This window comes from Cheilinus undulatus, linkage group 2, assembly GCF_018320785.1.
Source record: "Cheilinus undulatus linkage group 2, ASM1832078v1, whole genome shotgun sequence".
NCBI lineage: Eukaryota > Metazoa > Chordata > Actinopteri > Labriformes > Labridae > Cheilinus > Cheilinus undulatus.
This window is the reverse complement of record NC_054866.1, coordinates 17,655,834-17,676,628: the sequence shown is the minus strand read 5'-3', so window position 1 is coordinate 17,676,628 and position 20,795 is coordinate 17,655,834. Positions and strand designations below refer to the sequence as shown.

The window sequence follows — 20,795 nt, the reverse complement described above, 5'->3', positions numbered from 1 at the left end:
CCAAATAGTGGATCAATTCTTGTTTTCAATGTTAGAAACTTGCAGGCAAACTCCAGCACACCATCTAAATTGCACAAACATGTTGAAAAATGTGGTAACTTAATAGATTTGCAATTACACAGCTTTTAATTTGAGATGAATTCTTTCTTCTCCAATACAGCTGTCTTATGAAACAGATGGTGGCACTTTTGATGCTCTCTATCATTACGATAATAGTTAACTGAGCCAAACCGGAGCCTGAGATGGTATCATTTAAAAACATGGAGTACTAAGAAGTATCAAGACCTTTATCCATGTAGTACAGCTTTAGAAATCATACTCATTAAAATCATCCAAATAGTTTCACGCTTTTTCTTACATTAAGCCCCTGAATTTCATTCATTTCGATTAAACTGAGGAGAAAACGATCAACTCCTCTGTCAGTTGAAATTAATGTAAAATAATTGTAAATGCATGTAAAATGCCAATATGCAATTAATTTGAACTTGACGTACACATTACAGTTCCAGTCAATAGCTGGTGGATGACAACAAAATCAGACTCCTGGTTCTGTCTGTGCTGCTCACTACCACTTGACATTTTCTTGAAATTTGCTGGCTTAGCTGTCTAGGGTCAGGTGGAGTAGCAAACCCACCTTATCATCCATTCACACTAATACATGTGCATATTGTTAATTACAAAGTCACTGTGCAAACTGGCCTAGTATGTATGCCTGATCTGTGTGCATGGCAGTTCTCAAAATGATATCAACTGAATGAAGAACAACTCTGTTTTCAGGGCATCATTTTGTGGTAACATGGTCTAAGAGCTGCATCATTATTGGTCAGACAGTCATTTCCTTAAAGGTCCATTTTTGTTTTTTCAAATCAATGCTGATGATTTCTATAACCAACCATCAAAAAAACCTGATAAGGTTCCATTTACAGCATCGTGACTGACTGATTTATTGATCCATACACAGATGAGAGATTCAGGTATTGGAGCTTTCACTTTTCCACTTGATGAATGAATTGAATGATTTTCAGTTTGTTGGAGGTTAATTAGCTTTCAATCAACCAATCAATAAACAGACTGATGGTTTTAGCTCAAATGCATCAAAACTACACCTGAATATTGAACCTCATTTATCTTTTCTGTTTTTTTTTCTGATACCAGAAATCACCTACATTGTATTCATTCATTTCATGCTTAATTTCTGCACACATTTTAATCAACTACAGTGCTTAACAAATTTATTAGACCACCTGTCATATTTGTCTCAGAGACCATCCAGCATCATTAAGTGCTTTAATGCGGACTCTTTCATTTTCACTGAGCTCTCCACTTTTTACCATTTTGAACAGGAATGAGGAATTTCAAACAGAATTCACCTTTTTATACTCAAATTTGAGCCGGCTCACTGGGCTTCTTTGAGAAGTCAGAAATGAATCAAGCATAACATTCAACCACTAAAACTCATTTTCCTGTTCAGGAATGCAAGTAAATAACTATAATTTGACATATTAATCAAGAAATAATAATGTGCTTTACAATTTTTTCAGGTTTTTTGTAAATCATTAAATTTGAAAATTCATGGATAACAATAATAATTATATTTTAGCATTAAAATATCATTTGGGTTAAAGAGCTTCTACATATTGGTGTATTAACCATTGCAGAAACATAAAAAAAAGATTTTGGTAATTACCAATGCTGTTAATTTAGGGCAGCTGTGGCATAAACCTTACTTTGGGTGGTGGTCTAATAAATTTGTTAAGCACTATATAATAAAACTTTTAATATAATAAAGATTTTTTAAAAAGAAAAATTCATATATTTGTTCCTTTTAATGCAAGAAAGGATGATTTTACAAAAAAAAAAGAATTCTACTTAAAATTCAGTCAATTTGGAAGAGTGCATTTTTTCAGCTATGTAATTTGGGTTTCTTTTAAAAACGTAAACCTCTTAAAAGTGTCAACTTCCATCTGGTTTGGGTATCTAAAGATCTAAGGTTCTCAGTGCTCAATAATGTGTACAGTACAATAAAACAGTGAGCTTAAATCTAGGTAAATCTATTAAAAGTCCATACTTAATACCAAAGGAGACAAGCAAAATGAGTGTAAAGTGATGTGTGAGCTCCTCTGGGAACACTCAGGACAAACCGCGCTAAGGCCAAACATTCCCTCAGGGGTGCTGTGGCATTAAGAGGAGAAGTGGTTAGCAGTGTGCTCAACCTCTCTGAAATCTTCCATCATTTCTCTAATAACATCTGTGTTTTTTCCCCATCAGACCACATTAAATCTTTCCAGTGTGTCGGCTTAACCTCGAGTACATTTCCCAGAAGATTAGATCAGACGGAGAAGAAGTGGTCAGAGCGGAGGAGCTTCACATACTTACAGTCTGAGTTCACTCGTACACTGGGTTTCATACACTTATCATGATGTGAGTTTGCATAGACAGGAGTGCAAAGCCATCCTCTTATGATGTCAATGAGAATAAAAGGGCACAGATTTTCTGCTTTTATCATTTTTCTGTCATTATCATTTATGAATTGGCAACAACTGATATTCAGGCATCAGCTGACGTTCACTTTGCACATGACAACTCCTGATGAATTTGGTTCTTAAATCTGACAAACATTTCTGGCGCACACGTCTGTAAAATGCTGTCTTTGATATTTTGTAACTCAGCTCAAATGTATTAACTGTGTCACGGCAGCTGTCAATCTCAAAAACAGTAAACTTTAGCAACAAGAAAGGCTATTAAAAACTTTCACCTAAAAAATGATGAAACTGTTGATTTCTGAGGAGGAACACTAGAAGAAAAATTCTGCTTGTCTGTAAATACATTTCATCACCGTCCACAACTAATAACTTGTGGGATAGTCCTAGACTTGAATCTTGGTCCTCTTATCTGCTCATTATACAGGCTCCCCATTCATCCATCCATTACCTCTACTATTTTTGGGATCATAGGTGGTTGGAGCCAATCCCAGTGCAGGAGATGGGGTACATCCTAAACTGGTCACCAGACAATCACAGGGCTGACATACAGAGATAAACAAGCAGTCACACCCATGGACAAGAGTCACCAATTAATTTCACAGGCATGTCTTTAGAAGTGGGAAGAAGGTAGGATATATACACACTTGCACATGGAGAACTTTAGACTTTACACAGAAAGTCCCCGTCTGAGTGGGGCTTTGAACCAGGAACCTTGTTGCTCTGAGGCAACAGATCTAACCACTGTTCCACCATGCAGCCACTCTTGATAGCATAAGCCAACGTTATGATGTCTTTTTAATAGCTATGCTGATGACACACAGATGTACAAACAGGATCGTCCCAAGACATAATAAAAATGTCTGAAGGCCATTAAATGTCAAAACACTTTTTCTAGTATAACAAAAAAATAGAATTGTCTAAATCCAGCATGAGCAAGGTGATTTGTTGCCAAATGTAGTGCCAGCAGTTCTCTGGCCTTGGATGAGCAGGTGAGGGGTGTTCATTTGATCAGTTCTAAATAATTACAAGAATAAAGTCCCTTCTTCCTACACCGATCTGCAAAAGGTCTTTCAAGTGTTTATTTTGTCCTTTACATGACTGCAACTCACTGTATACCTGCTTCAGAGATCTCCATTCTGTCTTTTACTGATTGCTTTTAAGGCACAAAATGGTCCTGCCCCTGGCTACACTGCTGACCTATTAACTTTTTATGAGCCGGTTCTAAGGTCCTCTGGTAAATACTGTTAGTTGTTCCACGGTCAAGGCACAAGACAAAAGATGACTGTTACCTTTGTATGTCAGCAACTGTGGAACAGCTTGCCACAAGTTTTGGCAATCACTGTCAGTTTCATTATTAATATACTGGCAAAGTATTATCATTGTCTGATTTTTCTTTTGATTACTATTTACATGCTTTTTTAACACCAGCACAAACGTGGAAAGCTGCCTGCAGAAATCATTGCAATGTTGTTGGTTCCTAACCTCGTCTCTGTTTGGTTCAGCAGACAGGTCTGGTGTTGCCCTTACTGATATCGGTTTTCTATGATTGCATAACAAAACACTCAATTAGAGCTTTGTGGGTAGGATAAAGAATAATTTTCATGACAGGGCAGGAAAAATAAGCTATTTACATACAGTATGTACTCCAGGAATTTGCACCCCACATTGGGAGTGTATCCCTGCTACCAAGAGGGATGGTGGGGGGGGTCTCAGGAGACGAGGTGTGACGTAAAAAGAATGATGTAAAAGCAGACAAAGCTACAGAGTTGACAATGCAATGCTAGAGTGGGGATATCTGCCTTTGTATCAGTTCTATGTATAATTTGACAGAGTCAAAATATCAACCAAAGGAGAAGAGCATGCAGGCAAACAGAAAACATGTTTCATTATGTACATAAAGACTGACCAGTCAAGGCAGTCTGTAGTCATGCACCAATCACAGGATATAAACATCACCACGCCCTCCTATTGTGAATTTTCCTGATATTTTCTGCTATGTCCACACATCAACTCACCACAACTTCACAAGAAATAGCCTAATTGCCAGGGGGGAGGAAGGAAAAGTCCAGGTAAGAAAGAGTAGAAAATTCACCTGTTTGCATTCACACACACATCTCACCCCGAAAATTCAGGATGTTTTTTAGGAGTTTGTGCAAGTGTGAAAGCAGTAATAGATACTATGAGTGAAAGCCAAGGTGTTTAACTAGGAGGAAGAACTTTATTTTTACTGTTTTTCTTTAGAAACAAAGACATAGCCATGAAATCAGCCGGGATACGTCACTAAAACAGACAAAAGGATGCCCAAAACTATGGCTGACGGCTGCCATGGAAACCTGATGGTTTACAGCCTCCGCAAAGGCCAAGAAGTCAAAACCCCTCAAGTTAATCAATGACTGCCTTTCAGCAAGCCGTCAAACGCACACGCACATACCAAAGATATGAGACTGAAGAGGTGGGGGGTAGGGGGGTCCCGTCATGTGGGAACAAAAAAACATTTGGAAGGAGTGATCATGTGTTCAGACCGGGGCTGACGTCAGGGAAAAGCCTTGATGGCAAATATGACGGAGGCGGTGGTTTCTCCTGAGAAGCTCATGATTTAGAAATTATTTTGTGTTGATAATTTAAGTCATTGTGGGTCAAAGAAGTTCAGGATAAAAGTTATTTAACACAACTTTTGGAAAATGTCAGAATGATGCAAAATAAAAGCATGCTTTCTTCATCTTATTGGGCTGATAGCTGAATAGGTGTTTTGTGAAATCATACTGCCCTTAGACAAAATTACTCAAATGAAACAGAATTAAAAGTTATGAGAATCTCGCCTTTATTTCAATACAGCATGTAGTTTGATGGGCTGGCAGGAGCAAGTCCAAGTAAAATCACATAGAGAAAGATGTCCTTTTGCCACTCACCCTAAACATGTCAGCATTTTGCATCAGTTTTGTACAAGTGTGAAAGCACTGAAAGTGCTGGAACCTAAATAGAGTGACATTTGTTTATATTACTCACCTCTTTAGGAATCAGATGAAGAATTCTTAATGTAAAACTGCTACTCCAGCAGTTTTGTAATGTACTTCCATTAAGTCATACAAAAGAAAGAGTTTTAAAAGAAATGATCATAGTGAAAGCAATATATCCTTAAAATACCATCTAACTCTCTTCACTTTGATGTGGGAAACATCCCCCAGTACAGCTAAAGCTTTCAACCCCCTCAATCCTACATTTCCTGTAAAGCAACAGGCTGGATTTTTTAATAAGCTCCCTCCAGAGACCCAGGAGTCATTGTACAGCTGTTTTCAGTCTGAGTAGTGCTTCCCCTGAACTTTAAAGAAAAATCGCAGACTCTCCCTTTAAGAACACTGTCAGCATCATCTCCTTGCATCACCGTCACACAGACCTGAAGCAGCGTCCCACAGGCTGTCAACCGCTCATCACAGTAACGTGTCAGAGGCTGGTCACCGCTACTCTGAACAGATGTTACTTCCCCCTCCTCCCTCTCTCTCCCCCTTCCTCCTTTTGTAAGAACAACTGAAGCCACTCTCCTGCTGTTAAACACGCTCCCAGAGGCAGATGGCTGCAGGCCTGAGGAGCCATCAATATTAAACTAAACTGTGTGATCAACACGTGGGTCAGAGATGACGTGTTGCACTTTTTACCCCTTTACATGTGACAACAAGCAGATTCTTTCCAGGTCTGTCAGTGTCTCTGTGCAGTAAGGTTTGTGTGTTTTCTCCCACATGATTCCTTGTGATTTTTAGACACATTTTGGATCATTTTCCTTCATCAACCACAGTAAAGAAAACTGCAATTCCTTCATGAATAAAAATAGATGAATTACACTGTGGGACTGTGGTGCTGAGACTGTTTGCCCCCCTTTTGGGAATTTTTGTGGTTTGTTTTCAGAACATAAATTTAACAATCAGAAATTGGTTGCAAGATGTGCAAAATGTAAACCAGGCGTGCTCACATTTTTTAATCCAGCAGTCATGCATGAATGGTAATAAATAAAACAAATATCAAAGAGTGCCATAACCCATGCTTTCTTTGACTGTTGTCTGTTAGGGATGCACCAATGCATCAGTGCAACATCAGTATTGGCCTGTATCAGCTTTTTTGTCAGACATCAGCCACCTGCAAAATCCTGAGCATAGACTGATGTCAGTAGCAGGTATAGCAGCCCTGATTTTCATAATCAGTGCATCTCTACCACTGCTTTTTCATTTTGTACAGATCTATATTTGCAACATGTCCCTCTAGAATCCAAAATATATATATATATATACCCTACATTTAAGGGCTCAAAACCTACCTTCAGTACAAGAATAGATGCTTGATCAGGCGAAATGAAAGGAAACATTGATACATAACAGTGCATAAATTTCATAATTCATATTTACCGCCATAAAGGAGTAGCTCCCGTGTGACAACATATTAGACCAGAATGACCTATCCTGAAAATATCCTGAAACATTTGGGGTAAATTGACTGCAAACAGCCAACTATTCGGCAAAACTTTTCAAAGAGCTTTCCTACAAGCTCCCTACTAGATTTCTGGCAAGAAGTTGGGGTGAACTGGTTTGTGGAAACAGCAGGATATATTCTGGAAAAATCACCATGGGTTAGCAGGAGGGGATGAGGATGTTTATTTCATGGCACAAGACCATAGAGTGTAGCACTGGACCAGAATGATGTCTGTGAAGCCGCTCCGCTACACTCCTCTCTGCTCTTCTGTTGATATTGTTGCTGTGTCAGGCTACATGTGGCATCGATACAGAGGCAAAAAAGTCTCATCATAGCACAGCTGACTCTGCTGTTTCCTCCACTTCTGCAGCGTCCTGTTTACTTTATGTGCTGTGTTCACAGACCACTCCTGTCTTACAGGGCTGGTCTCACGCTGTGAGGTGCACATACGAACAACCAATATGGATACTTTTCTGAAAACGTTCAGACATCCAAACTGCTTTTTACATTGTAAACTAAACACAATAAATTTTCCTGCAGCTTTTTAATATTATTTCCTGCCTCCTGAGACCAATTACCTCCTGTCTGATGGGATTCCTTGGGGGATGTGTTAAAGAACTACTCAGTACTTTTCACCTCCAAAACAGCTATTTTAGCTCTATCTTTATGAGTTGATTGAACTTTTTTTGTTTGTTTGAAACACACAGTGCTTCACTCTAAGTATATTTTGTCATTGTGCTCAAATTATTTGACAATCATCCCTTAATCTCCATACTTTCCCAGAATGCCCTTGGGCATTTTGCACTTTTGCACCATGAGTGAAGTCCTGCCTGTAGGGAGCAACTTCGGCATTGCAAGGATGAAGCACTGAACTCTGTCGAAAAGCACTTTCTGGGTCAGAGTATAGCTTTCAGTCTTAGTTAATTGTTACTTGTCAGTCAAATCAGCTGAATTTTGATTAAATTTTGTGAAAGATAGGGAAAAATTGCAGTTGATGAGACACGTAAATATTTCAACTTTAGTCACACTCAAGAAATCTATTTCCACTAGTTTAAAAACTGACAATTAATCAGTTAAGACAAATATTTTGATTTTAAAATTGTTCAGTTTTACAGTGCTGCTTTAGTTTAAGATTTTAAGAGGAATCAGTGCATCCGTTTTTGTGAAAATATCAGTACTGCCTAAAAAATGGGAAAACTGCTCATGTTTTGGTCAATTTAAGAAAATTTTACCAAAAAAAAGCAGAGTATTTGTATTTCTTTTAAAAATAAGAACAATTCAAGGCCTTTTACACTAAGGTGTGAGATAAAAGAGCCAATAGATCCACACAGGCATACAAAGTCCAGCAATGTGAACACAAATCTGGTACATCTGCATTATTTAACCACGTCTCATTTGGACACCCTGCCTTGACCCCGCTGTAGTCAGAGGATGTTCGGTCAAAGACTGTGTCAACAACAGCATCAAGAAAAAACCCACAGAGCTGCTGCATGCACACCAGCTGCTGCCAGCCTCTTTCCTCCCTCTCTGAACCGAGACTTCCCTCATCACCCCTCACACATGTCTGACCTGTCGCTCCGGGCCCACTGGGACCCCACCTCACATCCACAGAAGCCTTGATGATTGTTTGCAGGGGGGCTGCACACATCCTTTTCTTTACCAAGAGGTCAACTCAATGTGTCAGAAATGACTGATGTAGAGGGGAAAGGGTGAAGGAGAGGAAAAAAATGACCTGTAATTTGCTCTGAAATAAAGAGAGGAGGGTCCCGGTGGTAAGGTGGATTTCTGATGGACCCAGAGGCCTCTGAATAAGCATGAGCTCTATTCTATTCCAGTTAGCAGTCCTGGTTAGGTCACATTGGCATCCAGGAATAGCAGTGTAACAGTAGACAGAAACAGCAGGGGTCTGGTCATGTCCGCTTGCATGGGGGTATCTGCAGTTCTGGCAGACTTGTATATGTTTGTAGTCTATAAACAGCGCTCACATGGAGGCAGGGCAAAGTTTGGACAGAGAACTGAGTGGCTACTGGAGACAGCAACGTTAGAGCAGGTGTTCATGTTGTAACGGCTGAGCGACGAACCAAACCCCGTTTAAAACTTAACCAGTTAAAAACATTTCAGGTTTAAGTAAATATACTTTAGTTTGGTGTTACTGAATCAACTTAATCATATAATAATACTATTATAGATAACTCGGCGTACAAAATAACATAAACAACTTAAGTATGCGAAAGAAATTAGAACTTTGGTGAAATGTTAACACTGCTAGCATAACCTAACTACGGGCAGACGTTACAATGTTAGCTAGACGACAGGAGTAGTTTTTATTAGAAAGGATTAAGAGTAATATTTATTAAATGTATGCCGAATTGCATACAGTTTCATAGTGATTAGTTTAAAGTTGTTGATAATGTTCTATCAATTGTAGTTCACGTAAGTGAAAGCGTGACGTTTTATTTTCCTTATTTTGAAAGGGAGTTTGGTAGGGGTGAGCTTCCCGGCCCAAGAAATCCGAAAAGAACGACGAAAACCACTAAAAGGGTGTGTATTTTCCACATTAGCAACTTGTGTCAATAACATGGTAGCTCTGGTAAAAAAAATAAATCTCACCAGAAACACTTAGGTGCAGTTAGCATGCTTGGTTTCCAACGATTGCCCAACTTTTATGACAGCCTCCAGGCTCACACTTTTAAAGACCACAACCAACAACTTTACTTACTTTAACAGAAAGATAAACCAACTTACTTTAACTCCAATGAATGAAACTCCTCTCCCCTTCCTCCGCTGTTTTCATCGCCTCTGCTCCTTTAAATAAAACCACGTGTTTTTCTCCCTTTCTGAGTCTTATGGAGGAACAACAGGAGCGTTTATAGCTTTTTTGTCTCGGCGCTCTTTTGTTATGATAATCTTAAAAGTCCATAGTCTCTGATATATGCTGCTGATATTTGAATATTCACAATGAGAAGCTTGTCCACTTGTTAAAACACGGCTTCATCCCCCGGACTCATGCGTCGCTTGGTATAGGCTATCCCGGTTCATTCAAACCAGTGCGGGAGTTTACAGTCATTGTTGTCCATTGTTGTCTCTCCGTGCCACCACCACCACCCCGCTATTCACGCAGGAAAGACGCTATCTCATACTGCTGGAGGAAAACAGCTGGCTCACACAGTCAGAGAGAGAGAGAGAGAGAGAGAGGGAGGGGGACTGTCAGGGAGCGACGAGGAGGTAGGAGGTGGAGATCCCGAGCTAGAGAGAGAGAGAGAGAGGGATGGGAGTGTCTCCAAAGACTGTAGCTGAACTAAGCTACTTCACCGATCCATTACACTTCAGTTATTGATTATGTTCTGTGATCTGAATTAATTCTACACGGTTTTGGCAACATCAATGAGTGTTTCATATTACTGAAGATACTGGCAGAGAGCATGCCAATGCGTGTTTCTTGACTATTTTTATCACTTAAGAGATCAAAGGTAAAATCATAAACATTACCAAGCAGTAGGCAGCATTGTAAGTGCACATCTAAGTTAGTAATCAAGATAGGTCAGTATAATGTGTAAGGCATCAATTTAGGCTATTTGCTTTTTTTGATATTTTTATTGAAATTTCTCTCCTGTCTTAAAAATGCTTGACAGGTTTGTTTTTTCTGTCTTGTATAAAGTTTTATTATTTAAAAGGTATGCTACATAAATTTCAGTATCTGCTAAACCATGTCTTTATAGTCTTTGCTCTGTGCACTGGGGCATGATAAGGGCCTTCTCGAAACTTGCCACACAGTTGGAAGCATAGCATTGTACAAAATGCCTTGGTATGTTGAAGCACTGCCTTTTACTGGAGAAAAGAGGACATCACAGCGCTCCATCTGACACTTGGCATTGGACTTGGTGATGTAAAGCTTAGCTGTGGAAACTTGTTCCATTAAGCTTTAGCCCAGTTTTTATACTCTAATTACCAGTGGAAGTTCATGCTCCTTAGCAGTCGTTGACCCTTTTTTCTGATTTTACAGACCTCTGCTTCATGGCAGAGTTGCTGTTGTTCCTAAACTCCTCCACTTTCTACCAATGCTGCTTACACTTGACTGTGGCTTATCCAGCAGTGAGGAAATTTCGTGAACCGTCTTTGCAAAGGGGGCACACTTCAGGGTACCATGCTTGACGCCACTGAGTTCTACAGTGTCCCCTTTTTGTATCACAAATGTTTGAAAAACGGAGACTGCCTGGTTTGGTGCTTGATTTTATCCACTTGAACAGGTCTCATTGAAACACCTCGATTCAATAATTAACAGGTTTGACCCAATACTTTTGTCCATGTAGTATATTTCAACAGGCAGCTGTGATCTTCACCACGTGTCCTGTGATACACTGTATTATATGTCAGTATCAGCTGTTTGGGAATTACTTTGAATAACGGAAAAAATGTATTACCATATTTTTTTTGGATCAATAAAGTGTATTTTCTAGTGAGTTTATTATGACTATGCTATATCATATGCATGTATCATGATAAACATGGGTGGCATCATATAATATATACTGAAGGCAGTGGGGGTAATATTCGTGTCCTGTGTCACTTTTGGAAAATGGCATTGGTTTAACTGTCTTACTCTCCAAACTATCCAAAATATACAAACTCAAAACTAAGCAAAAATCTCCTCTGTCATAACCACACATTTTGAATGGAACACATGGGGTTTATACTGCTGTCAAACCTCGCGCAAAGATCTGAACCATTTGCCAAACTGGTCACGTGGTACAGTTGGGCAGCGAGGCTTCGGACATCACCAATGACGTCACTCACCTGAAACGATACAAGCCTCCGTACGCACTTCACGGAAACACTTCCTATATTACTCAAGACGCGCTTCGCGTAACAATACTACCAAACAGTGTCCGTTGTGAGTTAACATTCGTGGCTCTATTAAAAGTATTTGATTTCATCTTTTATGCCTTGTCCAAGGTAAAAAAGGTTACCTTAACTAACTTGGTCTTTAGAGGTAACTTTAGCAGCAGTTTTAAGGTGCAATAAAGTGTCTATCCTTTAATACCCATTAAGTTTTCCTGTAAGTTCTCTGTAGCAGTTCTTTTAAGTTAAGCTTTCATTACTTATCAAAAGCACCCAAACAGTATTTGTTTAGAGTTAGCATTTTGGGTCTCTATTAAGGTACCCTTTTGTGTCTACTTTATCAAACCCACCAGTTTCAGCCCTAAGGATCCACACACTAAACCCTATCATCAGTTGTTACTCTTCTTACAGAGTGAAGCTCTTTAGATGTTTAGCCACAAACTGGCTCTTCTTAGTGTCTGTCTTTGTTAACATTGAGGTTTACATCCGTACCCCCTTTTTCCCCCTCATGTTCCCTCTGATAGGCTGAATTGAGCGGACAAACCTTTATCCCTCTAAAACAGCAGCTCATCTCGCCTCTTTGAACAAACTGGCTTAGTTTCTGCATGCCCTTTTATTGTCTGGATTTCCCTCTACTGACTCCCCTGATTTAAAATCCCAGCGGATTACTTCTAAACGCTTGTTGAGCACTTCTGCATTTTGTGACAACGCTGGCTTGTTGCTGCTTGATTTTCCGGTAACTGCAATGCTTACTGGACAATTTATATACAGAAGTAAATGAAAAAGCTTTTAGTTCTTTATGCATTCTCTGGACCCTTTAATAGTCACCCATATACTACGTGGTATTACTCATTTTATGTACATAACTGCAGGGAGTGGTGAGTAAATGTTGTGCAATGGACAGCGTCTGATCCATTTCCTGCTGTAAAACGAGTTCAGCCAATGTTATCACCAAAGGAGGCAACATCAGCTGCTTCTCACTGTTCATGACAGCTCTTCAGGACCCTGACAGTGAACTCCGGTTTACCCTTGCACTCATTCTTCAACCTGAGACCCTCTCTGGGGCTAAAGTCGGATCTGTCTGGGGCAGAGAGGGCAGTAAAAATAGCCCTGTGTCCCCGCTCAGGTTACCCAGGTTGAAATACCAAAAGACATGGAGACAGAGTGACATGTTCCTCTACACATTCATGCATCACAAAGTCATGCAGGACGCTGGATTCTGACTGCAAAGAGCATTTGGAAAAACATCACTGGCATTTAGGGGAAACTGCCACGATGAGTGTGTAAGGTGGAGGGAAGTGAGCACTATGAGTAATGATGAGAAGCGTCCCTCTGAGGCTCTGATGTCAACTTTTATGAATTTCCATGATTTAACTAAAAATAATCATGCTTTACAGTTTTACTTCTTGACTATAAAAAGCACTGTGCAAGAATAAGACACAAAATTAAACATCTCCGTCGGGCCAAAAGCAGCATGATGCAACCCAAATAACTTAAGCTAAGACAGCTTTATAAACTCACAAGGATGAATTTAATTGCAAGCAACACAGAAACAATGTGGTGCAAAGATCTGGTTGATGATAAAATCAGTAAGTTTTTGAACATCAAAGTTTGGAAAGAATTAATCAGGAAAAGGTCCTGCTTCATGTTCAGAAAAAATGTGGTCCTGGCATCAACAGGCACATAGCAACAGCAAAGTTTCTATTTTCATGCCACTTTATGCAACACTGAGTGCAAATAATAATCTGATACCCTTTCTTGCTCTGCTATTACATATCTGCACACCTCTGTATTCCACTTTTGCACATTTCCACTCAAAAGAAATGGACATTTCTGTGGGATTTTACTGATTTTTCACTGTTGATTTGTCCTCAAGTTATAAAGCTGATATTAACCGGCTATGATGTCAGTGTTGGTGTTATAGAGAATCTGAAGTTTTAACACACAGTATATTACATATTCAGAGAAAATGCCATAAATGGTTGGATAAAGTTTGGTGTTCAGATAAAAACCTTTGGTCCGTAGATAAGATTGTATGAGGGTTACATGATGCGATGTAACTTTAACTTGCATTACATTGTGTTATATGTTACATAACACAACATTTCTTAAAATACAAAGTATGATCATTAATACTATTACATTTTGTAGCACTATCTAACATGGCATAATGCAAAGGTGTCAAACACAAGGCCTGGGTGCCAAATCCTTCCCTTTGTGCAGTTGTATCGCACCCACAAGATCATAAGATCTCTCTATTATAACTGGCCCACCAGTATGAAGTCTGTAGATTTCCAGTATAAACATGTAAACGTAACCTTGATGATTTAAATTATCTTTGTTAAATTATAAAATATCTGAAAAAGTAAAGAGTAAACAAAGTTAGATAAAAAGTGGGAGGTGGAAAAATAAATTAATTTTGTCATTTCATATTTTGAATTTGTCATCTCACAGTTCTGACTTAAACTCATGATTTTGACTTATTTCATGTTTTGGACTTCAAGATTCATCATTCGAAATTCTAAGTCATATTTTTACCTTTGAAACTTGTGATTTTGACTTTCTATCTCATTTATTTGCCTTTTAAAAACATTTTTTTCCCTTTAAATTTCACGTTTCGACCTTTTGAACTAATAACTTTGACTTTTAACTTATAATTTTTAATTTTTTAAATCTCAGAATGATTTATTATTAGATTTATTATTAGTGTTATTTATCTATTTTCATATTTTACTAATGGTTAAAATGAAGTTGACAGTTTATGTTTAAATGTTGCAGAATCTGCAATTGACTTTCTTAATCTTGGCCTAAACAGTCTGGCTCTCAGGACTTCTCATAAGAGCAAATCTGGCCCCACACTCAATATGAGTTTGACACCCTTTGTATAATGTAACATAGTTTTACATTATGTAACCCAACATTAGAATACGTTTTGTTTAGCAGTGTTTTTTGTTTTTTGTTTTTTTTTAAGACTTACTTTTTGGGCTTTTATGCCTTTATTTGAGAGACCGGACAGTGGATCGAGCTGGAATCCAAGATGAGAAAATGGGTAAGGACATGCCGTAAAAGAGCGACAGGCTGGACCCTGACCAGGGCAGCCTCCATAAATGGGGTGTCACCCAACATCCAGGCCATCTGCACCCCTTGATATGCAGTGTTACCCTAAAATTCCACATACTACACCTACACAGCAATCCACCTGCAAAGTGCACAGCGGTCAATCCACATAGACCACATTGATCCAGCAGGAAAAACATGCAAAGCATCTGGTCAACTTCAAAATACAACACAGTGCACAGACTCCCAATAGTAAATATCTTAATATCAACATTACATCCCATCCTGTAGCATTAGCTACAGGTCATCAACAGGTCTTATCGCTTAGTGGGTCACAGAGCTACTACAGCACCATTGACAAGTGGGTGACCATGATGGACCCTCTTTGAGTGACAGTCAGCTTTTCATAGCTGTCACTGTGGCTAATGGTCAGTAATAAAGGACTTACAACATCTTAAAGGGGATTATTAGCTGCACTTATGCACCAGGATTGCATAAAAGCAGTGTATATTGAACCCCCTTTGCCTCTTCAAAATATTTTTTAGAATAAATAAAATTCCACTAAATTGAAGTACATAAAACTACTCATAACACTAACAGAAATGAGAACAATCTTACCAAAAGACCACCTTGCATCACAAGATCATACTTTCAGTGGATTTTCTGGCCTACTCCTTGGGGTCTTTGTGGACAAATGAGTCTGTCTACTTGCTCCCTGTAAAAACTACCTTACCTTTAAACAAAATCCCTAGAGGTAATTTTAGTAAAACACTCAGCATTTAATGTAAGATCTGCCCAGGCTGCATCAGTTTGAAAATCAATTCCTCTCTCCGTCTGATTTCAATACCTACATGCCTGAGCAATGCAGACCTCACTCTGTTAACTCATTAACCCAGAAACCTCAGGCTGTTCTACAATCGATGGCCATCTGAAAGCACAGACTGTGCATTTTATTCAATGCACCTCCTGGCTCCTTGCTGCGTTTATTGACCTAAGAGTTGATGGATTTAAAGAACACGAGTCGACAGGTGAAATTACAGCTGAGTAATACAGAAAGCACAGATCCTTTCACGTCTGGTTATTGGTTTCCTGTAATGTTTGGTCTACAGCTAAGAAAAGTGGACTCTAAACAAATTAGAGGCAATGTTCATGCTAAGTGTTACTGAATCCCCCAATGCAGTGTAGATATGGGTTTTTAGTTGGTTCCTACCTTGTGACAGTCGGACTGGCTTTGTGACCTGGAGCCCATCAACTGAGCAGAGATTCCCACAGGGGTGCAGCGTGATCATCCCTGACTTGTTCTCTATGTAACAGTGCTGCGCAGCAACCCCAGGGCCTTGGATGTTGATGTCCATGTTACCGTGACCCAGAGTGGTCCGGCCTGAGGAGAAAGAAGAGGAATGAAAATATCTGATAGGGTGCAGTAAGTGTGGGTCACCCTTTCTAATGTAGATGTAAGATGATATCTACTTGATAACAAACAGTACAAAAGATGGATTTGATCAGAAGTATTCCACTGTTATCATCTTATTTGATCAGTAAAAAAGAAAGGACTTCAGGCATCTCTCGCTTGAGAATTAAATCCAGTAAGACACATGAAACTAACAAGGTTAAACTGAAATAGGAAAAAGAATGTGGACTTGGGTCTTTAGAAGAAATTCTGTTGGCTTCACTGGATGAGATATTTTTTAACTCCTCAAGTTAAATGTAAATTGTCAGTTGAGGCTAGAAGGGCTCTATTTTTTCGAAGGAATGTGGAGAACAGCCAGTAGATCATTTTTCATATTTCATGTTACATTTTCTGGAACTGTCCAGGAACTCAGCCGTGCTGGCAGGAGGTAACACAGGCAGAACAAAACATTTTTGGCCTTAGGATTGAATTTTCTTTCTCAACAATTTATATGAGCAACAATCCAGCTTTTCAGTGCAGGATGAATATCGAATAAAGATACTATTAGCCAGCAAAAAAGCTGTAACATGGAAGTGGTCGTCTTCATCTCTTCATCTCGTGTTTTTCTTTGTATCCTTTTGATAGTTGTCTTACTTGTTTAGAGGATGTACAGATTCTGATTGCAGCTCTATGTAGCACTGTTGTCAATGACATATTTCCCTCAGGGGGCAATAAAGTTTATCCTTTATTGTTCCTTAACAGGAGTGGGGGTTATCCTAGCCAGGGCCAAACTCTCACTGACAGTGGTAACAAACAAGCACATTCACACAAACTGAGTCACTAACTCTGCCCTTAACAAGACACAACCTCTGATAGGAACCCCCCTGCATACCAGCATGCAGAAGCACAGACAGACAGGAAAGCCAGACAGACAGACTGACAGTACAAAGGTCACCAGACAGAAACACCATGAAGTGCCTGCAGCTTGCACAAAATCACAGACAAGGACGAAACACTGATGTAAAGGAGGTTTAACAGGGTCATGTCAACAGGGATATCATGTTGCTGGTTGTAAGTGGTTATCAGTGTAATAAGAGCCATTAAAATAGACAGTTAAATAACAATAGATAAGCAACTATTCAGTCAGTAGGGAGAATCTACACCAGAAATGACACAACAGAAACAGATGTATTTTACAACAAGTGAATAAACTTCTTATTTTCTGTGTTGGTGTAACATCTGATGTCTCACCTTCAGATAGTGGAAGCAAGGTGATGGCTGTACTCAATCGTCCACTTCCAAGGCTGACCAGGTGAGGGCGCTCTGCCTGGAACTTCAGCCCTTTTCCAGTCTCAATCAGGTCCAATGGCGTGCTCTGAAATGGAGGTCAAAGATTGATATAATATTGTATTGTACTGAATCATATCTACTAGTATTTTATCAAATCTTATTACAGTATATTGTATTGTGATGTATTGTTTCCTATCCTATGCCATCATATCATGGACTGGACTGTTGTATTTAATTGTGTCCTATCTTATAGTATTGTAGCATATCAAATTTTTCATTCTGAATCCCATTTTATGGTATCTCTTTGTATGTACGATCAAATCATAACATATTGAATTATATCGCATTGTGTCGTATCGTAACAGCATTTTGTAACACAGGGTATTGTATCGTGACACAGCATATCGTAACAGCGTATCGTAACAGCGTATCCTAACACAGCGTAACACAGCCCAGTGTATCATAAAACAGCGTATCGTAACAGCATATCGTAACAGCGTATCGTAACAGCCTATTGTAACACAGCGTATCCTAACACAGCGTATCATAACACAGTTTATCGTAACACAGCATATCACAACACAACGTATCGCAACACAGCGTATCGCAACACAGCCTATCGTTACACAGCCTGTCATGACACGGAGTGTCGTTATTTGTAACATATCAAAACATATCGTAAAGTATGGTAACATATAACCTATCCTAATGTATCATATGTAGCGTGCAGTGTGGTGCGGTACTGTATAATACCACATCTAATTGTATCAAATCCCACCATGTCATGAGGTATCATTTGTACATATCGTACGTGCCAAACCATATTGCATCCCGCCTGTATTGTATCATATCATATCGTATTGTATCGTATTGTACCGTATTGTACCGTATCGTATTGTATTGGGTCATGTCATGTGGCGCCTTGCTGTATGGTATGGTATTGTATCGTATAGTTTTGTATTGAATCATAAAAAATTGAATTTGTTGCGACCCGTGGCAAGTGTGGCTCAGTAGGTAGAGTTGGTCAGAAGCAATTGGAGGGTTGTGGGTTTGATCCCCAGCTTCTGCAGTGACATGTTGATGTGTCATTGGGAAAGATATTTAAACCCCAGTTTGCTCCTACTACTTCATTGATGGTGTGTAAATAGGGATGGATGAGAATGAATGGGATTAGCTAATATTGCTGGCCAATTCTCCATGGCAACCTCCACCATCAGTGAAGTGAAAGGGTGTGACCTGCTTTGTGAAAGCGCTTTGAATAGTCAGATGACAAGAAAAGTGTCACACAGGTTGGAGTCCATTTACCAATTTTATCATATTGTTTCATGTGTTGTGCTGTGCCCTGCTGTGTTGTGATGGTTGTGCTGTCATATTGCACCGTATCGAATCATACCGTATTGTATTGTACCGTACTATATCATATTTTATTGTATCATATAGTGTACTGTATTGTGTCGTATCGGAACGAATTGAATTGTATTATAACAAATCATATAGCGTTGTAACAACTGGTATCGACTGAATCATACTGTCTCGTAACAGCGTTAACCAGATTGTATTGTATTGTAACATGAAACATGAAATTCTCCACAATGTCAGTCATAGGTTTGTAGACTTGCAGCAAACTAAACAACCTAACTCAAAACTATCTACCCTAGTGCTTTTAAAGCGGTCACATGCACTGCACAACTATGTCTGGACCAGATAAAAAGGATCTAATCAGCAATCACTTCCTGTTCATTAGCTGAACTAAGTGGTTGTGTGCGACACATACAATGTGTAAAATGTAGCATCAGAGCAGGGGGGTGACACCAGTTTTTTTTTTTTTTTGTTGTTGTTGTTTTTGTTTATCAGCATCACCAATGCTTCAGACCTAAAAAAGGTGAGAAGAGAAGATGAACACTGTGGCTCATATTCCCCTACACAACAAGAGAACTGTGTTGTGTATTTTACAACCCCCCCAACCCCTCCGTAGGCTCTGCCTGAAGCCCCGTCATGTGCTCTCCTCCGCTCAGCAAAAAGAAGGCAGCAATAAAAACACAAGAACCTCCTGGAGGGCGTTCAGTGAGATTACAAGCGATGAGCACGTTTCAGCACAGTGCAGAGACAAGTCTGCTTTTCAGGTGTTATGGTTCAAGTTCTTAGTTTTCTTTCAACACAAGGATGTGATGTTGGGTAACAATTTAAAAGAAAAGAAGTAAGTAATATTGTGGCATTGTTAAACTCACTGTGTTTGTCTAGCTGTCATGGTAGTAAGATTTAATTCATTAGACAAATGGTTCAGAAATCTAAAACAAAGTACTGCTTCAGTGTTTTTTATTTTAAATGAAGAAAACAAGAGCCCCTCAATTACCCTTCCATTAGTCTTAGGACACCTTGATCTTTTATGTTTTCCTGCTTAATTTATGATCAGAGTGGGAGGGAGAGAAAATCAGCGTAGTGATCTCACCCATATAAAGACTACAGAAGTTGGCACTGAGCTTGAATCTAGGAGGGAACATATTGAGTTTGACAGATTCAGATGTTCCCTTGAGCTTATCTGTCTTAATAAAGCTAATCTCATCTGAAGAAGCAAAGGTAGCACGTGCAGTGGATGTTTGGATGTGGGGGGAATATCTCAGTCTCCTGGTGTTGGAAAACAGTTACTGATGGGGATGTCAGTGATCTTGGATTGGTCATGGAGTAGCTAGCTGCTGCTGACTGTCATGCCACAGTTGCTGGTAATGCTAACATTAGCACTTTTTTATATTTTCAGGTTATTAATCAAGTGCAATGGCATTGATCATTCATACATGAGAAAAAAAATTTTTAAAAAGGATGCACCAGATTTAGAGTCCTTAATTTCTATCTGTAGCCCATATAAAACTGAAACAAGACATAGAAGGAAACCTCACACTGCAAGGACAAAACATCTGACAAAACACAGTAGGCAAGCTTATTAAACAATACAAAAACAATCAGTAAATCCTACTTAGCTGCTACAAAGGCCATGACAAATAAATGGGACATTAGTAAACACTACATGATACATTTTTCTGTATTATGAGTCCAAGAGCTTCACCATAAAGGAATCAGGATGCAATGGTTATATCATCAAGTGACCAAGATAGAATAGCAGCTTTTGAATGCACTTTTGTTTTTTATTTCCAACAGCCTATGCTTCTACATTTCTTTCCAACACACACAATGAACTTAATTCAACACAGCTAACTTTACAGTTCAGCACCAGAGAGGATAATGCTAAAACATTTCTGTCAGTTGTAGTTATGTTATGATCA

At 39.1% G+C, this 20,795-nt stretch overlaps 1 protein-coding gene across 19 annotated transcripts in view; it reads right to left on the bottom strand.

The window, feature by feature from the left end:
• Nucleotides 1–20,795, bottom strand: part of phldb1b (pleckstrin homology-like domain, family B, member 1b) — a 152,785-nt gene that overhangs the window by 94,217 nt on the left and 37,773 nt on the right. For 18 of the 19 annotated variants that reach the window (XM_041799904.1, XM_041799859.1, XM_041799882.1 and 15 more), the window contains exons 3-4: nucleotides 17,479–17,602; nucleotides 16,048–16,218 (exon numbers count right to left, since the gene is read on the bottom strand). In XM_041799904.1, the coding sequence (XP_041655838.1) occupies nucleotides 16,048–16,218; nucleotides 17,479–17,602 (295 nt within the window). Of the gene's footprint in view, nucleotides 1–9,686; nucleotides 10,103–16,047; nucleotides 16,219–17,478; nucleotides 17,603–20,795 lie in introns of those variants that run through there. The other variant, XM_041799976.1, reaches the window with a different exon arrangement.